We start from the raw sequence: 25,850 nt of genomic DNA, 5'->3' as shown, positions 1-25,850 counted from the left end.
ATCCAATTTAAAAACGGGCAAAGGACCTGAAAAAACACTTCTCTGAAAAGGACAGAGACATGTGAAAAGATGCTCAATATCACTAATCACAGAAATGCAAATTAAACGACAATGAGATACCATCTCACACACCAACAAGAAGTGTTGGCGAGTATGCAGAGAAAAGGGAACCCTTGTGCACTGTGGGTAGGAATACAGATTGGTACAGTCTTCTAGGGAAAAGTATGAATGCTCCTCAAAAAACTAAATCAGAAATGAAAGAGAAGTAACTGACATCAAAGAAATACAAAGCATTGTAGGAAAATATTACAAACAACTACATGCTAACAAATTGCATAATCTGGAAGAAACTGGTAAATTCCTAGAAACATAGAATTTTCCAAAACTAAATCAGGAAGAATCAGAGAATATGAATAGACAGATTACAACTAGTGAAACTGAAGCAGTAATAAAAAAAACTTCTGACATACAAAAGCCCTAGACTGATGGCTTCTCAGGTAAATTTTACCGAACATTCAAAGAAAAGCGAACACCTATCTGTCTCAAACTATTCCAAAAAGTTCAAGAGGAGGGAAGACACCCAAGTTCATTTTATGCTAGGAAGACACCTAGCATTATCCTAATTCCAAAACCAGATAAAGACATGACAAGACAAAGAAAGTAAATTATAGGCCAATATCCCTGATAAACAGAAATGCTAAAATCCTCAAAAACTGGATCCAGCAATACATTAAAAAGATCATACACCATAATCTAAGAATGCAAGGTTAATACAATATTCACAAATCAATAAACATGATATACCACATAAACAAACTGAAGCATTAAAACCACATGATTATATCAATTGATAAAGAAAAAGCACTTGATAAAATCCAGCACCCATCTATTAAAAAACTCTTAGCAAAGAGGGAATACAAGGAATATACTTTAACATAATAAAGGCCATATATGACAAACCCACAGCTAACATCATGCTCAACTCATACGAAAACTGTTTCCCTGAAGATCAAGAACATGACAGGGATACCCACTTTCACCACTCTTATTCAACATAGTACTGGAAATCCTAGACACAGCAATCAGACAAAAATAAGAAATAAAAGGCATCTAAATTGGAAAGGCATCATGTCACCACTATTTGCAGGTGACATGATACTGTGTATAGAAAACCCTAAAGATTCCACCAAAAAACTACTAGAATTGATCAATGAATTCAGTAAAATAGGACACAAAATAAATACGCAGAAATCAGTTGCATTTTTATACACCAATAATGAAATACCAGAAATAGAAACTAAGAAAACAATCCATTCACAATTGCCTCAAAAAGAATAAAATACCTAGGAATAAATTTAACCAACGATGTAAAAGACCTGTACTCGGAAAATTATAAGACACTGAAAAAAGAAATTGAAGGTACAAATAAGTGGAAGCATATACCATGTTCATGGATAGAAAGGATTAACATCATTAAAATGTCTATACTACCCAAAGCAATCTACAGATTCCTATCAAGATACAATGGCATATTTCACAGAACTAGAATATTCCAAAAATTTATATGGAACCATAAAAGACCTCGAACAGTGATCCTGAGAATGAAGAATAATTTTGGAGGAACCATGCTACCTGGTATCAAACTACACTACAAGGCCACAGTAATCAAAACAATATGGTAATGGCATAAAAACAGAAATATAGATCAACAGAACAGAACAGAGAGCCCAGAAATAAGCCCATGCCTCTTTAGTCAATTAATATTTGACAAAGGAGGCAAAAACATACAATGGGGTAAAGGTAATCTATTCAATAAATGGAGTTGGAAAAATTGAACAGATACATGCAAAAAAATGAAACGAGACCATACATAAGAATAAACTCAAAGTAGGTTAAAGACTTAAATATTAGACTTGAAACCATAAAAATCCTGGAAGAAATCCAGTCAGCATGGCTCAGTGGTTGAGCGTCATAAACCCAGAGATCACAGTTCGATTCCAGGTCAGGGCACATGCCTGGGTTTTGGGCTCGATCCCCAGTAGGGGGCATGCAGAAGGCAGCTGATCAATGATTCTCTTTCATCATTGATGTTTCTATCTCTCCCTTTCTCTTCCTCCCTCTGAAATCAATAAAAACATTAAAAAAAGGAGAAGGAAGAGGAGGAGGGGGAAGACGAAGAGAGGGAGGGGAGGGAGGGAGGGAGGGAGGGAGGGAGGGAGGGAGGGAGGGAGGGAGGGAGGAAGGAAGGAAGGAAGGAAGGAAGGAAGGAAGGAAGGAAGGAAGGAAGGAAGGAAGGAAGGAAGGAAGGAAGGAAGGAAGGAAAGACAATCCACTGAATGGAAGAACAAATTCACTAATGATACATCTGGTAAGGGGTTAATGTAAAAACTTTATAAAGAACTTATAAAGCTCAACACCAAAAAAAAAAAAATCCAATTTAAAAATGGGCAAAGGACCTGAATAGACACTTCTCCAAAGAGAACATACAGGTGCCCAATAAACATATGAAAAGATGCTCAACATCACTAATCATTAGAGAAATGCAAATCAAAACCACAATGAGATATCATCACACACCTGTCAGAATGGCTATCATCAACAAATCAACAAGTGTTAGTGAGGATGTAGAGAAAAGGGAACCCTCATGCTCAGTTGGTGGGAATACAGACTGGTACAGCCACTGTGGAAAGCAGTATGGAGATACCTCAAAAAATTAAAAATGGAACTGCCTCATGACCCAGAAATTCCACGTTTGAGAATTTATCCAAAGAAACCCAAAACACTAATTCAAAAGAATAAATGCACCCCTATGTTCACTGCAGCATTATTTACAATAGTCAAGATTTGGAAGCAGCCCAAGGGACCATCAGTAGATGATCAGATAAAACAGCTATGGTATATTTACATAATGGAATACCATTCAGTTGTAAAAAGAAATCTTACCCTCTGTGACAGCATGGATGAACCTGGAGAGCATTATTGCAAAGTGAAATGAGTCAGTCAGAAAAAGACAAGTACTATATGATTTTACTTATATGTGAAATCTAATGAACAAAATGAACTATCAAGCAAAACAGTGGCAGACTCATTAGAGAGCAGGCTGACAGATGTTGGGGGTGGGGTGGAGGGATACAAAATACAAAAAAGAAAAAACTTAAAAAAAAAAAAAAGGTATCTGGAGAGATTTCTGCTCTGGTTAAGATAGGAGTAGCTTTTAGGCTTCCTACCATCCAATCTATTTCTCTTCTAGTATACCATCCTGCCACAGTTGAACCAAAAAGAAATGGTGTTGGGTGGAAGGTAATATAATTTCGCCTAACAATCTCTATGACAGCACTTAATACCATAATTATTTTTACCAGAAAGGAAATAAAATTACACACCTATCATGTTATATAGAGCTTTTTTTTTAACTTAGAATTTAGTTACTCTCTGCCATACAAATACAGTAAGATTATTAGTGACTGAATTCTGTTTTTTATGTCTGCAAACATAAAACGCTCTACCATGTTATCTGAAATTGCCCTTTATCATCAATCAAAATGGAGATTACTCAATTGTGGATAGCTTAGTACCTTCTATTTATTCCCATGCTCAAACCACTACCAGAATCAAGGTAAAATTAAACCAAAGCCATCAAAACAGACAAATAGAAGAGAAGAAAATAAACTGGAGATACCAAAGGTTGAAAAATTTTAGTATCTTGCAGTACAGGGTGGAGCAAAAGTAGGTTTACAATGTTCGTATGGAAAATAATACAACAATAAATAAATAATAATACAAGAATAAACTCTGTTTCCCATACTCTCAACTGTAAACCTTCTTTTGCCCCACCCTGTATGTTTAAAATGTAAATGTTTAACATTCTGAATATAGTTATTATTTAGGAGGGAAAAAAGCTGCCTACTATGAAAAAAATTGTCCTCTGTAGTAGCATAAAGAGGGAGTTAACCAAAAGAATTTTTCCCATTAAAGAAGAGGAAATAAACAAGGCAAACCTATTCCCTTTGGTCAAAAGAGATACTATAAAGAGCAGCTGATAATCACTAAGTGTTCATACAAAGCAGCAAATCTCAATGTAAAGGGGAGGGAATGGGTGGTCTGAAGTTATACATGCCTCTTTGCAATTAGTCCTTATTGGAATTTCTCAACATCTTCCAGTAACTTAAAATGTAAATGTTTAACATTCTGAATATAGTTATTATTTAGGAGGGAAAAATAAAGAGAGAGCAAGTGAGAGCCCTTGTTAGGATGCTGGGACACACACACACACAAAAAAAAAAGGAAGAAAAGATGCAAATCACTGATCTAGGGCTTCGGTACATCATAAACTCTACTTTCTTAGTGCAGAATTGTATTTTTCATATAATATAATTGGGGGTTCTAGCCACCTTTGCTTCAGTGAAGTGGTGTTCTAATATCTTTTTGCAAGTAAAAATTATGATTATCATCAATCACAAAACACAGAGAAAGGCAAAAAAGTCTGCCATTTGATTAGAGTCCTGTTACTTTGGTGAAACCTTGGTTGTCCTGAAACCCTTGAAGCCTGAGTTATTCCAGACAGTTAAATATTCCAGACTGCTGAAGTTTTACTTTAAAAATTACCAATTTTTATTTTATACCTTGTTGTAAGATTCTCTTTTGAAGTATACCACATTCTTTGCTTAAAAACAAATGTTTTAAACTATAAAAACAATACATAATTGTTGAAAAGACTTCAATAATTCAAAAGTATAAGTAAAAAAGTTCCTTCCCTTACCATCCCCACTCCTATTCCCCAAGAGGTGACTGCTACTGCTATAAAACAATTTGAGTGCATGAGAATACATACAAACTTTATACATAATTGTATCCAAAAACTGGAGTAAGCAAGCAGATTTGCTATACATTCAGTTCTGCAACTTGCTTTTTACATTAATAGATTAAACATCCTTTTAAGTTTAAATATGATGGTATACCTGATTTATTTAAACTGCATATTCCACAGTATTTTTCATCATTCCTTTACTGATGTGTACTTTTAGGCTGGAAATTTTTTTAATCTGTTTTTTGTAATATTTTATTTTTTAAATGTGTTTTTATTGACTTCAGAGCAAGGAAGAGAGAGGAAAAGAGAGATAGAAACATCAATAATGAGAGAGTCATTGATCAGCTGCCTCATGCACACCCCCTACTAGGGATCGAGCCCACAACCCGAGCATGTGCCCTGACAGGGAATCGAACCTTGATCTCCTGGTTCATGGGTTGATGCTCAACCACTGAGCCATGAAGGCTGGGCTGTTTTTTATACTACTTTAATATTTTCCTTTATTGTTTGTCATTTCACACTGCCATCACTGTATTGCCTATAGCCATTTCTTCTCCTCGCTTCTATTGGAAAACTTGGAATCCAAAGAACTAAGGTGCTAGAATTGAGATCAAATTAAAAATTAAATTAGGAAAATGTTTTGTTGTTCACAGGTGAATACAATTTGATTGCTATTGTGACTTCTCAGAGGTCCTTATTGCTCCTAGATTCTTGAGGAGTAAAGTTTCCAGATTGTAACTTTTGGATAGGTGAAATATCATCACTATTATTATTATTACAGTAATAAGTTCTCTGTTTATATTCTCAAATGGGAAATAACTGCTTAAAAAAAAAGGAAGCAATGGATGAGGAAATTAACGTGATGCCACTCCTTCAATAAATGTCATAATAATAGTATGTGCATCATTATAAAAATATTATAAATAATCTATTCATCATATTTGTCTAATTCCATCCCTAAACCCAATAGGTTGTATAAACCACTACTACTGTAGAGGACACATGGTTTATCATGCAACTATCATCCCCTTTCTTCTGAGATCCACTACCTTAAATTTCTTTAGGACAACTATCCCTCCCCCATTATTAGCTATGTCATTCTAATTATTCTCATCTCAGTGAATTGTTCAGGATACGCATATAAACTAAACATAGTCAGCATGACAAAAGGAGAAATCTTTACTGGGAATTCTGGAGAAAAGAAACTGATACAAGCTTGCACTCTGCATTCCTTCTATCACCCTCCTCTCCCTTCACTTTCTTCTTTCCCCCTTCCCTATCATCTCTCCTCCCCCAAATGCACAATAGAGAAAACCATCATTCTTTGTCAGGATGCAAGAATATAAAGATATGTAATCTAGAGCTAAGAAGGCAGAAGGGATCGTACTAATGAATGGAACCTGAGGATAAAGGCAACAAGGGGAAGCAGAATCCAGAAATGGAGCCTGGACACATTTGACCCCAGAATCAAAATATGCCTAGAATTATTAGCCATGTGTGCCTGTTTAGGTAGGATTTTCTGTCAGTTGCAATATAAAGAATCCTAACCCCTATCCCTAGAACCTCATACTGATCTGTGTCTAGTCTTCAGACTTCAAGTACCATTTCTACTGAATAAGTTAAAGCAAAACTACTTGTCAAGTTGTGGTCCAACAATGATCTTCTGCTTTAACAAAATCTTGAAATTAATTCCATTTGTTTTAAGACTAAAATTTTCCCTTTAAAACATTTATCTTCTAACATATATTCCAAAATCACTTCCATCAATAATATATATGATTTTTGACAGAAACTCAGCTCAGCACACTCAATTTCCAAGTCATAGAAACTCTAAAAAAATGAGAAACTGAAAAATTTTTCAATGCTTTAGAAAGATTACTAAAAGCAAAAAAACTACAAAGAAATAAAACTGTCAAGTACAGAATTTATACCAAGGCATTTCTTTTTCCTAGCATTTTTGCTTCCTGATTTTAGAATTTTAAGTATCTTTCTGGAATGAAAGATACTTATGATTTAATTAAATAGATCATCAAAACAAGCCAGTTATCTAATTCAATCTATTTCAATGAAAAACAAAATTTAACCACTAGTGTATCGCATTTAGCTAACACCCAACTTTTTTTTTTTGGTTAATCCTCACCGGAGGATGCTATTTTTTCCATTGATTTTTAGAGAAAGTGGAAGGGAAGGAAAGAGGGAGCAGGGAAAGAGAAAGAAAGAAACATTGATGTGAGACAGACACATGGATTGGTTGCCTCCCACACATGCCCAGACTGGGGGCAGGGATCAAACCTGCAACCCAGGTATGTATCCTTGACCAGCAATCAAACCCGTGACCCTTTGGTGCGAGGGCCAATGCTCTAACCACTGAGCAACACCGGGCACGGCACATCCAACTATTTTAACATGTAATTTTACTTCAGAGAATTGGGAAAAAAACTTACCTCAATTGTTTCGCATAGTTCTGTTCAATTTCTATCCTCTCTTTAACAAATTTGGCATATCTTTCCAAGAAGTCAATTCCCCATTGCGTATGCTTGTCTAAGCTGTCGAACTGATCCTAGAAAAGAAGATAAAAGCACATTGAAAAGTCTAATTTTATCCACAATTGCTTTAACTACGTTCCAATATCTGTCCAGAGAGGCAATGAGGTAAAAAAGGAAAAACCTAGGCTCTTCTGCTGGTCCCACTGCATCCTTAAGACCGAGACAGAAACAGGTTCCTCAACATAAATCATGCTGCTTTACCCCTGAACACTGTTATGCGGTGGTTCTCCCTGGCTGCAACACCCTCTCCTAGTCACCTTTCTGCACTCTGATTCCTCCTCTGAGATTCAGTTCAGGATACTCAGTCCTCCAGAAAATGGCCTTAAACTCACAGACTGGGATAAGTGGTGTTGGCCTAGGTCCCAAGGCTCCCTAAAAATTACTATCTTATTCACTTGCCATACTATATTGAGGGCAGGAACCATGTATTACTCAACTCTGAGTTGCCCAGGCATAAGCATCATGCATACCTGACACGACAGCAGGCACTCAGTGAAGATTTGTTTAGCTGAACAGAATCAAGTATTAACTGGGTTCATAATTCTGGGCTCTTAATTCTTGGGCAAGTTACCAAGGTGATTTGAACTTTTTCCATCTTAATATGGGAGTCCCATTCACCCACCTCAATAGGATTATACTGATGTGATTAAGTGTTCTAAAATGCAGTATGCACAATACTAATACAATGCCCTATAAGGCTCTTACAATTCTCAAAAAATATTCCTTTCTACCTGTTGCCCGAGAAACCATCATTTCCTATCCTTTAAGAATAATTTTCAAATGAACTAATAACTTGGAGCTCTCTCCCATATCTCAAGACTACAATACTGCTAAAATAGTCAAATATCACCTCTTTCTATATTAGTTGTTTTTCTTCCCTAAATCACCCATGGTTTAATCACATTTGTTATTTTACAAGTGAATTTCCAAGTCTTTGTTTTTTATCTCTTTCCTTATCCTTATTTCCCTAAATCATTTTAAAATTCTACTGGTAAAAGTAAATACTCTCTAAACAGCAGAGATACAATTTATCTGCCTATCATAGTTTGGTTTTACCACTCTAATTCTATTCTTTCATGCAACTTTTACATTATCATTTGGTTTCCTAAGAAGACTTGAAAACAGCAAGAGGATGCACTGCTCAGTAAACTTAATTGGTCTATTAGTAATATGCCCCATTAAAAATTGGAATTCTCTTTCAAATTTAAAAACTCTCAAAAAAACACTGCAAAAAAAGAATAGTCTGAAGTTGAAATAATCATCCTTCATTTTTCTGAAATGCTTCAGTTTCTTGGTATCATTTTCATCATATCTTCTAGATGAAATCTCCAAATATTTTATAACAAACCCCTCCCCTATCAGTAAAAAATCTGAACAAATACTTCTATTATATGTATAATTCTAAATTATACACACTAAACTATTAAGATATGTAATTATAAAGTCCACACAAAAAATGAAAATGAAGTAAACATTATTTTTAAAGAATATTTTTACTTATTTAACAAGCAAAAGGCTTTGGGCCATGACTTTTTAAAATATTAACAACAATTTTAGTGAGAGCAATGACTTGAATATGACCCATTTTTCTAAAATCTTGGTTTAATACTTAAAGGCAAAGCAATCTGAAGGCCTTGTCTCTAAACTGTAACATTTAGTTTCTAATGGTTGTCACAGCTGGGAAATAAATGACACCTCACAAAAATATAAAGAGCTAAGTGGAAAAAGTTCCCTGTTGACTGTATTTTTCAATTCCTTTTATCAACCTCATCCACCAATATGGAAAGGTTTTTGTTAAAATTTGTTTATGTTAAAATATGCTAATAAGTCTCCTTGATGTCAGTCTGTGATTTTTACAAACTAATCAGAAACAGTGCATCTTTGCATTTTTAACAAATAGGTTCAAACTTCACTAAAACTGACTGTGGTGTGATTTTATGTGTCAATTTGGCTACCCAGATATACGGTCAAATATTATACTGAATGTTTCTGTGAACGAATTTTTTGGATGAGATTAATATTTAAATTGGTGAATTTGAAACAAAGCAGATTACCCTCAATAACGTAGGTGGGCTTCATTCATCCAATCAGTTGAAGGCCTTACTAGAACAAAGACTGACCTTCCCCCTGAAAGAGCAATACTGCCAACTGATTGCCTTTAGACTAGAACTGCAACTCTTCCCTAGACTTACACTGCAGAGTTAGGATTTGTCAAGTTTGCAAAAGCCTGTGACCCAATGCTTATAAATCAATATCTATCTATCTATTTACACACACACACACACACACACACACACACACACACACACACTTTGGTTCTGTTTCTCTGGAGAACTCCAATACATTAACTTTAAAACAAGTAAAAAATTTGTTTCCAAGTGTTTTAAGTGGGCAGATATAATATTTGTAGGTGAAACACATCATTTTCAGCAACAAAATTATATAATGTTGGACGCATTTCCAAACATTCATCATCAAAATGCTTTCTCCATAGCTCAGGTTTCTTTGGAAAAGCAGCTAATTCACTCACTGTTCACTCACTATTAAAATTCCCCTTTTATCTTGAGGGGACAAGTTAAATTTTCTCAAAAACACCCACTAGGAAAGCATATTACTAACAATCACTTTAATTAAAGGTCAACAAATTTGAAACAAAGATTTTCAATGAGCCCTTCTCCATTTCATTTGGAAATACTGTAAAAAGTCTACCTACTATACCTTAAAGATTATTTTTATAAAATTAATCATAATAAAAATATGTTGTAATATTCTATGGACTTCTGGCTTTAATTTTCTTTGTTTACCTAGAAACGATGAAGTGAATAAATTGCAACCATATCCCAATTTCCTTTTTAAAATTCTAGTCAATGTACTGCTTTCTTCATGGTTATTTCATAATTTTTTTCATACAACACTCACTGTTCAAGTCATTCAAACAATGTTTTGACTCCAGATCTAATTTTTTTCTAGTACAACACATCATTATTGGTAAATAAGCTTAGTAATTAATGTTTACTAGTAAATAATGGTTCCAGACCCTTCATTTTATAAATATGGAAGCTGATGGCACGAATGCTCAAGTGATTTGCCCATAGCAAGCTGGCAACCAAAATGGGTTGGGGCCAAATAGATTATCTCTTAAAATTACAATATTTTATATTTTTAGTATCCAAATGAGTAACTGTTATGAATACTGTTATCAAAAATGATGCCTGTCTTCCACCAGGGTAGAAATATAAGGCTGATTCTGTGGCAGTATAGTAAGCAGCTCAGAAAATTCCTGGGCAAGTGGAAGGGGAAACTGAGACAAGAAAATTAAACAAAGTCCAACAGTTTAGGCAGCTTGCAGCCAGCTTGTGAATCACAAGACCTTATCTTCCCCAACCAAGGACACTTGAGAGCAAATGGTAAATACTTCTCCTCCCCAACCAGAGAATACAGGAAAAGGGGGGAGGGGAGGGGAGGGGAGGGGAGGGGAGGGGAGGGGAGGGGAGGGGAGGGGAGGGGAGGGGAGGGGAGGGGAGGGGAGGGGAGGGGAGGGGAGGGGAGGGGAGGGGAGGGGAGGGGAGGGGAGGGGAGGGGAGGGGAGGGGAGTTTTATCTTACCCACTGAACAAAGAAGTCAGCAGTCTTGGGGCTTGCCAAGATAAAATCACCAGATGTATGTACAAACATTCTAGGAAAAGCCACCAACAAAATAAAAGAGAGACGAAATCTAGTCTGTTGCCCAAGATACCTGGCAGAGGAACCTTGAAACTTAGACAGAAAAGTATAAAATACCAAAACCTCCACCAGGCAAGGCGCTCAGACTAGCTGGGTGCCTGCTTATGCTACTGCCAAATGTATTTTTAATAAATCTGCTTGCCTTGCTTCCTTAATAAATTCATTTGCTTTGCTGCAATGCTACTCTCTGTCACTCATCTAAAATCATTCTTATGAGATTGACAAGAGCCGAGGATAGGGCAGCCCTCCCCCTCCGATTCAGGGGGCTGTCCAATAACAATTCTATAATGTGCATCTGAAACCTATATAATTTTATTAACCAATGTCACTCCAATAAATTCAATTAAAAAATGAAAATTAAAAAAGAAAGACTGAAAAAAACTTGGTTACCAGGAACGTTGATAATAGGAACAAATTAAAAATCTCAAAGCTAGAAATTGCCTAATACAAACACACTCTTAATTCTTAAACCTTCTTTACATCATTCTTGATAATAAGTAATTCAGTCTTTCTTTAGTAGCCATAAAATTAGTGATCAAAATAACTCCAGTAGCATAAGAGAAGGAAGATGCCTGGAGATTGAGGAATGATTTTTACTATCACAAAATAAAACAGAAAGCTCTTAAATAAAAAAATAATCATAAAAATCATTAAAACCTTAGGTCTTCAAAGGTAATATCCTCCAGTCCCTTTAGTTTCAAAGCCTAAAATCACACTTCTCCCTACTCCATGCCAGCAAATACCTCAGACTATGGAAAATGTCAAGGAAAGGCTCAAGACAAACTAAAGTAAAACTAAGCAGTATTCTGAAACCATCTATGGATTAGAAATAAAATAAGAACATTAAGTCATCAGAACAGGCATCTTATCCTTACCCTATTCTCTCTGCCTTTCGCACTGCTCTTAATCCTATGGATTGATTCTAGATTACTATCTGGAGTCCAACTTCTTCCATTTCCTTGCCTTCAATATTCCCTCACTTCCTTTTCCAAACATTCATTTTAACCACAGCTTCTATGAAATGTGTGTCCCATTTTACCATCTCATATTTAAATTTAAGAAAGCTCTTATTTTCTGTATCCTTTAGAACTATGTTTTAAATTTGTAAAGTGTTTAAAGTTATTTTATCTCATTCATTTGGGAACACAAGAAGAACATTTTAAATTAAAAATGGCATTAAAATAACAAAAAAATTAAAGCTGGCATAAAAATAACTATTTTATGTATCACAAAATGTTGTAAATTTTTTAGAAGTCACTATTTAATATTCAATCCTTGTGCTTCTAATTGCTTTGACACAGCCTTGCATCCAAATGAAGTCCCAATAAAGTATTTTTGGTAAAGCACCAAGAGTCACAACTGTTAAAAAAAAAAAAAAAAAAAAAGACTTTCTTCACTAAAAAGCAGAATAATGACTTTGCTGTCCTAGTTTGGTCTTACTCTACAGCTCTGCTTTGCTGCCAAAGTTTCTCCAGCACTTCTGAATACCAAAGTACTGCCAAAGACATTGTTAAGATCTAACACAAACGACTTTTCTCATTCTTTGATTCATATGGAACTGTAGAAACTTTCTTTGTGTTTAAGTTTCATGGAGCTAAGAAATCAATTTATAATTCAGGGTCAACAACATCTACCCCCAAAGTAAAGTAAATTGAGGAATATTTTAAGTTTAAAAAAAATCAACTTAATTATTTGCATGTTTCCTCATGGTTTTATTTTTTTTTAAGAGAGATGCAAACTTTTATATTTAAGAAACCCACTTGATATCTTAATTTTTAATTAAATTCTAAGTTAAGTTCTTAGTAACTTCAAAATCTATCCAGATGATCCTTCCAATCAATCCCTTCTGCATATTTTTTTACTTCTCTCCCCATGACCTTCTCCTCAACTCTACCTCAGCAACTCACTCCTCTCCACTGGTCGAATTAGCAGTAACTACAAGACCCCCTCCTCCAAAGAAATTTCAAGAATCTCATTCTCAGATGGCTAGCCCTACCCATCAACTCACTCACTGGAATACCCCAAGGCCAAAATTTTTTTTACCCCTCAAAGACCTCAATCCATTGATCCTTACATATTATTACTATCTCTCACCTCTTTCATTTCCATTTTTAAATAGCTTAGATTCCATGAGGCATCATTATAACCACTTCCTGCAAATAGCCTCACTGTCCCTGCCTCCTCTTGCTCTGCCAAATCTCAACCCTAGTTTTACATCAGCTACTCACCAACCATTTCCCATGCTGCTGAAGATGGAAAAAAAAAAAAAAAAAAGGAGGGAGGGAAGAACGAAGGAAAGACAGAAGGACAGACAAACCACGCTGACTGGTCATACTTTGAAATCTGTGCCTGTTAACCTAATAGGCTTTAATGCTACTCAGCCTGAGCCCATTCACTATCCCATTATCCTAGCCAACTATCTCATACCTTTGTTCATTTTAAACTTACACCACTTTCTATCCATCTCACTCTCAACTAGTAATCTTGCTTTCCTACTTCACTAAAGGAGAAGCAATTAGAAGATAATGCCTCATTCTCCAACTCTGTTTTTACCAAACATCTATGTACTTTTACTCTGCCTTCCTGCCTATTATTTTGGATACACCGTCCACACCCCTAGTGCTTCTGCTTACCTGAAGACCTAGTACAGTTTCAGATTTCACTGTTAAAAAAATGTGTAAGACCCTGCGCCTGCATATGCTCGATGTATTATTACAGTAAGAGCAAGAAGCTCATTAGCAAGCTACAGCTGAACGTGCAGGTGGAAGAGTAGAAGTCGAAATGGAAGTGTGTGGGTCAGAGAACAGATCACACAGGCCTCGTCACCCACCACAAGGACCTTGGCTTTAACCCTGAGTGAGATGAAAACACACTGGAGGATCTCGAGCCTGGTATGATCTGACTTAGGTTTGTAAACACATCTCTCTGCCTTCTAAACTGATTAAAGAGAAGAAAGAAAAGAAAAGCCTGACTCAAGACAAGCGAGACTTTTTGGGAAAGCTACTGCAATTATCCAGACCAGAGATGAAGCTGGCTTGGTCTAGGGTGGAGGAAGAAGAGTGGTGAAAAGTGGTAATATTTTAGATATATTCTGAAAAGAGTGTCAATAGAATTTTCTGATGTTTTGAGTGTGGATTGCGAAAGAGAGACATAAATTTTGTGCACCATTAACTAGAATAAAGTTGCTTTGAACTAAAGTGGGGCAATTAAGTGAACAAATTTGGGGAAGGCAAAAGTTTTGGTTTTAGACAGTTGATATCTGGGTTCAGATATCCTTAGAAACCCAGACAGGTATGATGAACAGGCGTGATATTTCTGGAATTCAATGGAAGTGGTCCCCTTGAAGATATATGGTAAGACATGAAACCAGACGCAGTCTCGGTTACACTCTGTTACACACCAACATCTGGAGGTCAAGGAATTGCGGAGGAGCCAGCAAAGGACTCTGAGAAGGAGTGACCAATGAGGTTCAAGTACAACCAGAAAAGTGGTGTCTTGGAAGCCGAATGAACAACGTATTCTTTTCACGGAGCAAAAAAGCAATCCACTTTGTCAAGCATTACTGAAATTAAGATGGGGACTAAAGACTGACCACAGAATTTAGCAATATGCAAATCATTAACAACAGTAACAAAAATAGTTTTGTTGAAGTAATGAGGGCAAAAGCCTGACTGAAGCAGGTTCAAATTAGAAAGAGAGAAATTAGAGACAGTGAACAAAGAAACCACTTCCAAGGAGTTTTGCTTTAAAGGAGAGAAGAGAAATAGGATGAGAGGTAAAGAGAAGTTGAGTCAAGTGTGGGTTGGCCTTAGGTGGAAAAAAGCAATATGATTATATGCTAATGAAAATTATACAAAAGAAAGGAAAACATTAATAACTGTTAGGTGGGCCAAGTACAGAAACTAGGGTACGGAGACTCACCAGGGTAGGAAGGCCCAGATTCCTAGCAAGGGGCGAACCTGGGAAAACAAGAACTTTGTCCACAGGGTAACCGATCTTCCCCTAGCATATCGCTGGTCACGCAGTTTAGATCCCGAGCCCTGAGCATTTCCTTCCTAAAGGTAACATCTAGGCCTCAGTTGTATTTCAGCTCCAGGCCCAAATAAGCAGCGAAACCAGACAAGTGGCACCCTGGCTGACTCAGGACCAGATACAGGACCCCCTGCCCTGGCACCAACCAATCCGTGGAGACCACGACCCTGAAAGAGCACACCTGGAAAGCTGATGAATATTCTATTGAGACCCTCCCCTGAGATCTCCCCTCAGATTCCCACCTGCAAGAATGAGATAAATATGCTCAGGAAAAAGGACCCAGTGTGTGCACATGCCCCCCCCCCCCAGCAGGGAAGCATGCCAGCACCATCTCCATCCCCTCAAGGGGACCCCACAAGACCTGCAAAAGAGGAGCAATGGGCAGCGGCAGCAGCTCGTCCCGGGCTTACCCTCTGAACCTGTCTCTAAGGTCCCAGAACCTGTCTTCAAGGACCCCCTTCTCCTCTCTCTGACTTCTCAGTGAGCCAAAGCAATCAGGCCGAGGCTCTCCTGTTACTTCTATGCTCTTTCTTGTTTCATTGTCCCAAGTATATTTTGCTGCCATCATGAACTCAATACCCCTTGGCTCAGTGCTGTGTAGCCCTTTCCTTTGGATATCCCTTTCCCTTTAATAAATTTAATTTTCTTTATTCACCCGAGATGGCTATTTAGCCTGCCCACACACCACCGACCATTAACCTGTCAATAATGTAGACTAAAGAGGAAAGAACTGGAGCAATGAGCACTGACTGAGCATGTGAGAGGAGATGCAGGCACAAGTGAAGGGGCTGGCCTTTGCTAAAAGCATGGGTAGTTCAGTTCTAGTAACAGGAGACATGGCAGGGTAGATGGGTAAGGTACAGACAGCTTGGTAGATGCGATGGTGGTAGCTTGTGGAAACACTCTTGTGATCACTTTTATTTTTTGTAAAATAGGGGGCAAGGCCATTAGTTGAGAATAATATGGGAGGTATTAGAGGTTTGGGGGGAAACAGAGAACCCCTCCTTCTTTTGCATTCATAATTTAAATCAATAAGCACCAAATATATGACAACACCAAAAAAATACAATTCTTCAATTTCTCCAAGTATGGTTTCACCTTTGTGTCAATACACAAAGGTCTTAATTAATAGAGCCATGTCTTTTAAAGACAATGATTTAGAAGGTCATAATAGATTCCACATAAAGAACAAAAAATAACTTATGAGAAAATGATGGTGAGACTATGAGAATGTGCCTCTCAAATTTCTAACCACAGGGAACAGAGCTGATAGGACTGCAGCTGCTCCCACACAATGACTGAGAAAGGCAGGGAAGGATACAAAGACAGATCTGGTTCAGGGAGTCCAAGGACTTCTGACAAGTGAATCTGGCTCAAGGACTCTCCAAAGCCTTGCCAAACTCTCCTTAAAATTTCACTGCAACCTAAGCTGCTCCTACTCAATCTTCCTTCCTTCCTCTCTTCCTCCATCAAGGTCAGACTTGGCTTGTGGTCTTAACAGCTTTTTCTGCCTCTGGCTCCCTCTCCATTTCTTCTCACAAGTATTCCCTCTAATGGATTTCTTGGTTTAATCCCGTTTGGGTGGCTACTTCTCAGAGAACCCAAATTAATACATCTGAAGTTTCTTTAAATGCAACAAATTTAACTTAAATCTTTGGGAAAAAAACCCTGTTTCTGAAAATCAAAAGGGTACTCTTATGTCATGTTTCTAATAATGCTAACAAACATAATGTCACTGAATAAAAACAAAGACGCAAGAGGGTATACAAATCTGAATACAATGTAAATGCTTCCTGTCCTCTGCCTTGCTCTTATTCTCAAAAAAGCAACAAGTTTCAAGTCCTTCAGAGAGTAAGGTAGGGAATGAAAGAACACAAACAAGATCATTTGAGACCTTCTCTCTTCAGAGAAGTATCAATTAGGTACAATTCTTCACCATCTCTACTTTTGTGTTTTTTCTGACAGTACAACAAACTAAGTAACATTTTCACAAACCTTACACTGTATTTTATGCAATTAAAATTTTTGGATGCCCGGCCGGGCGTGGCTCAGCGGTTGAGGGTCGTCAACCTGGGATCCAGGCGATCCGGGTTTGATTCCCGGTCAGGGCACATGCCCGGGTTGTGGGCTGCAGCCGATCAATGATTCTAGCATCATTGATGTTTTTATCTCTCTATCCCTCTCCATTCCTCTCTCTGAAATCAATAAAGATATTAAAAAAAAAAAAAATTTGGATCTCACTTGTCACACTATGGCAGGGTTTTATTGAATATGCTAAAAACAGAATTTGAAGTCAAGGTTAAAGTTCTACTGTAGGTCTGTAAAGTTAACTTTTAATTCGTTAAAAGCAAGCAAAAACTCTGAAATAAAAAATAAACTTGCTATTCATAGTTATGTACTCTTATATAAAGTAAAATTTAAATGGACATCTAATTCCAAATATGAAGCTACAATAAAACAAAGGTATCTCTAAACACCATGTTACAACTGTTACTGCAGTTGATTAGTTAGGCCAATAGATGCCTAGGATATTTTTCCCTTTTTATTTTATTTTTTATTTTTTTAATGCCCTTGACCAGGAATCGAACCCAAAACTCTTCCAAGGGCTGACACTCTATCCACTGAGCCACACCGGCTAGGGCTTTTTTCCCCTTTTTAAAAAATTTTTCAACTGTAGAGATTTTACTAATTCCTTACAATGTCATTCTGTAAATTGTAATGAAATATACATAACAGCCCGGCCGGGCATGGCTCAGAGGTTGAGCGTCGACCTAGGATCCAGGAGATCAGGGTTCAATTCTTGGTCAGGGCACATGCCCGGGTTGCGGGCTCAATCAGTGACTCTCTCATCATTGATGTTTCTCTCTCTTTCTCTCCCTCTCCTTTCCTCTCTCTGAAATCAATAAAGATATATTTTTAAAAAGAAAAAAAAAAGAAATATACATAATATAAAATTTACCATCTTAACAATTTTCAAGAGTACAGGTCAGTGACATTAAGTACATTCACACTGCTGTGCAACCATAATGACTATCCATCTCCATAATTCTTTTCATCTTATAAAACTGAAACTCTGTACCCATTAAAAAATAACCCCTCATGCTCTCCTCCCTTCATTCTACTTTATGTCTGTAATTCTGAATACAGTCATGTATTATTTAAAGATAGATACGTTCTGAGATGTGTCATTAGGTGATTTCATCATTGTGCAAACATCATAGAGTGCATTTACACAAACATAGATGATATAGCCTACTACACACCTAGGCTATATGGTACAGCCTATTGCTTCCAGGCTACAAACCTGTGTGGCAGTTACTGTACTGAATACTTCAAGCAATTATAACACCGTGGTATTATGTATCTAAACATCTTAAAATTAAAAATGTACAATAAAAATACAGTATAAAAGATGAAAAATGGTACACCTGTATAGGGCACTTACCATGAATGGAGCTTGCAGGACTAGGAGTTGCTATGGGTAAGTGCATGAATGGTGAGTGAATGTGAAGGCCTAGGACATTACTTTATAAACACTGTCCCACAAGCCCTGCCCTGCTTCCTTCCAACAGGTCAGAAATAGAACACAGACGCTGTCAACAATTCTCCGTGAACAGGCAGGGATGTGGACTAGGCTGACTGGAAATACTGAAGAGAAACTGACTGGGTTAGGTATAGATCACCATAATATTGACTGTTAAAGGAGGGAGGGAAAGTTGGCCTGTGTATCAGTAGGAATAAGAAATCGAGATGGAGACATAAAGGAACATAGGGGAATGTCAAGTCTTTCAATCCATGAACATGGATGTCTGTCCATTTATTTGTGTCTTCTTTCTTTCAGCAGTGTTTTACAGGTTTTGATGGATAAGTCTTTCATTTATTCCCAAATATTTTACTAATTTTAATGCTATTATAAACAGGATTGTTGTCATAATTTCCTTTCAGACTGTTCATTGTTAGTGTATAAAAACACAATTGATTTTTGCATGTTGATTTTGTATCCTACAGTTTTACTTAATTTATTAGCTCTAAAAGTTTTCTTGTGGAATCTTTATAGTGTTTCTTACCTATAAGATTGCATCATCAGCAAACAGAGATCATTTTACTTCTCCCACTTAAGACCAAAGAAATAAAATGGAGTCATTATGGTCAAGCTGCTAAGTTATTAAAATTAAGTAGGCAGAGCCATGAGAAAACGATTCCATTCTTGCTTTAACTAGCCTGAGAACTTAAACATTAACTTTTCAGTTGTACCTAGAGATATATAAATCCCACAGATAATCCTCTGATAACCCTCTGTAGAACTTAGAAAGAATGTTCATGTAGCCAGATCACCTGACATCCATCATCCAGACCACCTGACATCTGGCTGATTACCATTCTGAACTAATCCAAAGGCTAAGAATGCATGGCTGATTTCTTCTCAAGAATGTGACTTTTACTATATTCTCAAGAATGTGACTTTTACTATAGAACCTCTTAACTTTTCTTTCTTCTTTGGAACACTGGGGGTATTTCCTAGTTGCCTTCCCAATCTGCAAATCCAAAGGCCCTTAAATAAATCTTTATCATTTATTTAACCAAAGCCTCCTGACTCTTCTGTGCTCAGTAGACACTTTCAGATTTGGGTATCTTTTCTCTCTTTTCTTGCATAATTCTCTAGCTAGAACCTCCAGCACTATGCTGAATAGAAGTGGTGAGAGCAGGCCCCTTGTGTTGCTCTTAAAGGAAAATCTTTCAATCTTTCACCACTGAGTATGTCAGCAATGAGTAAGCAGATAAATTTTAAATTGGGTCCTGAATATAGGTATGGACACCTAGATACAAGAGAGAAAGGCATTCCAGGAAGAAGGAACTACATAATCAAACGCAAAAAGAAAAGAAAATTTTTCAACACTTCTGTTAAAATCAGCCAAGATCAAAAAGGACAGTAGCACGCACCTAAGTCCATACTGTTCATTATAAAAAAACAACAGAGGTGGCTATCAAAATTAAGTATGTTATTATCCAAATTCTCTCCATCCTTGTCAACCAAATTATGTGACACATAAGATACAGAAATCCTGTGTTGCCAATCTACAAATTCCACTGAGTGAGATGTATATTACTAACCCTGAGGGATGCAAGAGCATGAACTCTTCTGCTGTTAGCAAATGCCCTTCTAAGTTCAACAAAGAGACTACCTTTTTAAAAAGTGGCCACCTTTTTAGAAAGAAAAACATCTCGCTAATTTCTGAAATAATTTCACTATGTAGTTCTTTGATAAGCCACAGCTGAGGTTTTTCTTAGCTACAAATTTCTAAACAGATCATGTATAAAGCTTAATATAAAACATTTCCAGAAAGATAACAAATTTTTAAAACTCTTATTCCATATGCTTCTAAAACAAATGAATTCATTAAAGTTCTCTTTTCTCTAAATAATAAAATCTAAAGCATAGTTTATGCAGTACATTTTTAAATTAATTTTCTTCTTTTATTGTAAAACATATCAAACCTCCAAGAGTGTATGGAATACATATGTACAGTTTCTATTACAAAACTATTTTCTGCATTTATTTCATTTAAATAAAATACTAAAATACTAACTTTAATACCACTATTTATTTTGACATTTATTTCATTTAATATTGAAATATCAGTTTCAGTAACAGTATTTTAAAGTTGTCAGAATTCATAACTATTTAAAAAAAGATCAGTAAAACTTGCCCTGGCCGTTGTGGCTCAGTGGTTAGAGTGTTGGCCTGTGCACCAAAGGGTCTCCAGTTTGATTCCTGGTCAAGGGCACGAACCTGGGTTGCAGGTGCGATCCCTGACTCCAACCATGGGAGGCAGAGGCAGACAATGGACGTGTCTCTCACATATCAATGTTTCTCTCTCTAAAATATCCTCGGGTAAGGGTTAACAAAAAAATTAAAAATCAAAAATTAAAAAATCAATAAAACTAAAGCACTTAAAATATAGACTATATTATAAATATAAAATTAGAATATTAAAAATGGCAAATGCAAATATAAAAATTTATAAAATATGAATGTGAACATACATGGTTATTTTAACATACTCTAGCATATGTAATAAAATATTCTAAAATAAACTAAATTGATGGCCATTTAATTAAAAAACCTGAAAATAAAGCTTCATTTGACCTTTTTTTTACAAAGTAATCTTCCACTGAAAGACCAATTAGCATCATTTTTATTGCACATATTCTTATGCAAAGTTTTCCAGTATATGCAATACCCTATCTGAAGAGAGCAGTTAGGAGACAGCTACAAACTAAGACCACATATTTTCCTCTGACGCTTTACCCTTCAAGTAATCTCATCTCTTGCAAACTTCTGAGAAAAAATTTTTTTTAAATATATCTTTATTGATTTCAGAGAGAAAGAGAAACATCAATGAGAGAGTCATTGAATGGCTGCCTCCTGCATGCCGACTGGGGATGGAGCCTGCAACCCAGGCATGTTCCCTGACCAGGAATTGAACCACAATCCTAGGCTGAAGCTCAACCACTGAGCCAAGCCTGCCGGGCTGAGAATATCTTTTGAACAGTCTTGTTGTCTTAACAGGGACTAAAATCTTTTTTACTGATAGAGATCTATGTCTTTTAGTTCAAAATAGCATTTTTGGTTTGGTCTTTATCTCCGTTAGTTTCAGCATGGAGAGATGGGGGTTCCAAAACAGTGACCTATATAATTTTTAGTACTTTCATGTTCATATTCTACTTATTCAGAAAGTTTCTGAATTAAATTACAATTATTCTTGCTACAGAGCTATGCTTTATCAATTATTTTCTTCTTCCTCTTGAAAATTATGGAGTTATAGAAGAGTGACCTTTGTTTAGTCTGAAATTCTAACGTAAAGTATATAACTAGCTGGGCATATCTCAAGATGCAAATGATTCAGATTTTTTAAATTCCAAAAGAACTGCATTATACCAACAAAAACAGTGATACATCAATACATTCAAATAGCACATGGTATAGCAGATCCAACATCAATACTGCAATAACTATGCACGAGAAGCATGTTAATGTTTTCTATGTTCACTTAAAGCATTTATTCAGCTTTTAGTAGACAATAAGCTCTAAGTATAGGATCTATTTATAATTCTTTGTATCTCCCACCTACCTCTGTATCATTTACTAGCTCTTGATCTCTCAGCCTCAGTTTCCACAGCTATAAAACTGGACTCTAAACTGAGAATATTAAATGAAATTTAAATAAAGTATTCAATGCAGTGCTGGACACTGGTGGCTATTATTCATTCATTCATTTAATTAAACAAGTAAATACAAGTTGAGCTTGTACTGGCTAGTACTCCCAGAATAATATTAAATACAGTAATGATAGTTAACAGTTTTTAGTGGTCAGATTCATATATCTGAATCTGGATCAACATCCAGGTTTTATGTCGTCAAAGCAAAGTCAATGAATACTGTATTTCAATAAAATTAAAGGGTAATTGTTCTCAGCAGGAGTCCTTTAAAATGATGTGTTCTGAGCACAATTAAAGTGATTTTATTTATCCAAAATAAATTTGCACACTATCAGAACATATCTGTTGTGTGAAGGGAGATATGTATGTCATCTAACACCTTCCTTAATCCTACAATATCTGGTAACATAACAGCATCCATATTGATGTTCCATCTTCCCACCTGTCCCTCTCATTTCACAGTTCTTTGTAACTCTGGGATCCTACTGATTTTGATTTCTATCTCACATTAGCCTCTCTATTCATCACTACTCTGCACCCCAAATCTCCAACTTGAGCCTAGGGTTATTCAATGGTTACTTAAGGATAAAGCCAGAGCTACAGTTTAGGATTAACTACTTTAAATCTAGTTTTCTTTATATCATACTTTTTTACCCTGGCTCAGATTCCACGGTCATCTTTCACTGTAGTCCTTGCTATTTACTATCCTGGACCACTCCCTGTTACTGGTACTCTGCCCTCATACCAATAACAGTATCATTCTCCTGGAGCTGACATTTTATCCTTTGTCCTGGGACCAGAGAACATGACTAGCAAAAAGGAGAGTTAAGAACAGAACTCATTTTCATGTATATGTATTCATATTTTAACATAAAAATTACCTAGAACAGGGCTAATAAGCATTGCTTTGCATAGTCTCTCTTTGGTTTCTTAACTCTCTAACCGCCCTGGGCTCATTTTTCTTTTTACTCTAGTCTCTTTCCCTTTCCTCTGTTTTAGACTCTTAATCGATTCCATAATCATAAGTATGAAATCTAATCATAGGCTTTATGGCTAGAAAAGACTTCAAAGATCACCTCTATTTACAGATGAGAAAACTGAAGCCTACAGATTAAATTATTTGCCCACAGTAACAGAGCTGAATCAAGTATCCAGATGTCTTAATTAGTTTTTCCTGTTTTGCTCCTTCAAATCAGTACACTTAGTTAAGTAAATGCTCTCAGACTGTATTTATTATTTAGAGAGCAAATGGACTTCCTGGCTCTAATCTAATCTGAAAAAATACTTAGTTGTTGGTATATTCATTGGAATAACTCCAAAGAGTGACCTCATACTACTCTTAGCATATAATTATGGTTTAAATACTGAGGTACTTTAGCTATATCTCTACATGATCTATTATATTTTGGAAGAAGCAGAACTGGTACAGAAAGAACTTTTGTAGTTCATTTTCAGAAGTACTACTGGAAAACCTTAATATTTTGAATTAAAAAATTATAATTAATGTTGATAATAAATTTTTATATGACAGATACAAAAGTATTGTACATTAATGTAACCAGAAGATTCTCTTAAATTCAAAGCAGGAATATTCAGAAAGTACATACATGACTTAGCTGTTCTTTATTCTTTCTTGTATGTAATATAATTATATTAGTGGGATACACTGAGTAAAAGGGAAATGGTCAAGTAAATGAATTATCTTGTACATTAACATAAACTAGGCACTATTAATAATACACTTTAAATTTACATGGCCAGTCTGCTTTTTTCATATTTGGTCTATGTGATTCTTATTTCAACCTCAAAAATTATCTTGTGAGTAGGTAGGATAGCTGCTACTAGCTTTCATTTCCATATACCATTACTATACATAGTATTCTGAATGAATACACAATTTCAGACTTTTTAAAAGAACTTCACATTAAGACTGACTCTTTTTTACTCCTAAAACACTGGAGTAAGCCTTATACTATACATGAAGGTATACTTACAAGTATTATATCTATGCAGTGAAAGGAAGACTATTAAAATTCTTACCTAGACCTTTAATGTTGATAGCAAAATAACTGTCAAAAGAATAGGAATGCCTTCTGTTTGCTATATGAAATACATCATATATTTGGAGTAACAAACGATATACGAGGAGAAAAGTACACACATGGAGGAATTTTAGCAGCTAAGAGATGGAAATAAGGCAAATAAAAAAATTTCAGGGTAACAATGTGTTTCTCTGGTAGATTTATATTCAAATGAAATAGACTGCAATTTTACATACAGACCAACACTTTCCCTTTTTCTTTTTTTAATATATTTCCCTATTTCCAAAAAGGATTGAGGAAAATTACTAACAATTATACCGAATTAGACCATTTATTCATAGCTGTCAAAGAAATATAGTAAGGTGATAAAAAAAAAGTATTATAATTAGATATCAGTCTGTACTTTTTGTTTTATTTCCAGCTCAGAAGTAAAATGTTTTTAACCTCAAATTTCTCTTGAGTTTTACTATGCCTTGATTTTATTTTATTTTTACTTTTTATTTTTTTAATCCTCACCTGAGGATATTTTTTTCCATTGCTTTTCAGAGAGAGTGAAGGGGGAAAGAGGAAGGGGGGGGGGGGAAGAAACATCTATGTGAGAGAGACACGTCTATCGGTTGCCTCCTGCATGCACCCAGACTGGGGCCAGGGATCAAGCCTGCAACAGAAGAACATGCCCTTCGCTGGAATCAAACCCAGGACCATTCAGTCTGCGGGGTGACACTCTAACCACTGAGCCAAATCAGCTAAGGCTATGCCTTCATATTAGCACAGGAATGTAATGTACAGGCTTACAAGTGTGATTTAATAAAATGGTTAAAAATTTTGACTACTTTCATCCCACAATTAACAGGTCATTAGTTTCCTTAATTTTTCCTCTTAAACATTCTTAAATATTTCAAGCATCAATACTGTGTTCCTTTCTAATGATGTTAATACCAAATGAGTACTGACAGGCTGGTAATGGTAATAAACATTAGGTTTATGGTATACTTAATATTCAGGGAGTAGTTTCCAACAAAAGAATGCCTGAGATTTTTACCCGGCAGAGGGGAGGCGATTAACACACATGGACCTCTGAGACCTATCTAATTGTTTATACAGAAATTAAGAAGTGCCCTGGCCCGTTGAGCATCGTCCGTGCATCAAAATGGTGCCAGTTCAATTCCCAGTCAGGGCACATACCCAGGTTGCAGGAGGCAACAAATCAATGTTTCTGTCTCCCCCTCTCCCTTCCTCTCTCTCTAAAAATCAATAAAAACATATGTTCCAAAAGTAGAAAGAAATAAAGAAGTATATTCTACAATATGGAGGGACACTCACAATAAGGGGGAAGGTTCAGCTGCTTATTGGTTATGCACTTCCACTGCAGCACTTATCTGGAAGTTTTCTATGGTAACGAAAGTAAGATTAATAACATCATACATTGGAGGAAGTGATCAGGATTATGAATTTTTTTCAAATTCTACCTTAACCATTA

The 25,850-nt window shown here is 36.1% G+C and overlaps 1 protein-coding gene across 3 annotated transcripts in view; it reads right to left on the bottom strand.

Annotated features, from left to right (window-relative positions):
* Positions 1–25,850, bottom strand: part of FNBP1L (formin binding protein 1 like) — an 88,116-nt gene that overhangs the window by 42,416 nt on the left and 19,850 nt on the right. For all 3 annotated transcript variants that reach the window (XM_087820600.1, XM_087820598.1, XM_087820599.1), the window contains exon 2: positions 7,252–7,367. In XM_087820600.1, coding sequence (XP_087676726.1) covers positions 7,252–7,367 — 116 coding nt within the window. The remainder of the gene's footprint in view (positions 1–7,251; positions 7,368–25,850) is intronic.

Source organism: Miniopterus natalensis, chromosome 9 (genome assembly GCF_054644295.1).
Source record: "Miniopterus natalensis isolate mMinNat1 chromosome 9, mMinNat1.hap1, whole genome shotgun sequence".
In the NCBI taxonomy this organism is placed as follows: Eukaryota; Metazoa; Chordata; class Mammalia; order Chiroptera; family Miniopteridae; genus Miniopterus; species Miniopterus natalensis.
The sequence above is the reverse complement of the archived record's forward strand: the minus strand, read 5'-3'. Positions and strand labels throughout refer to the sequence as shown.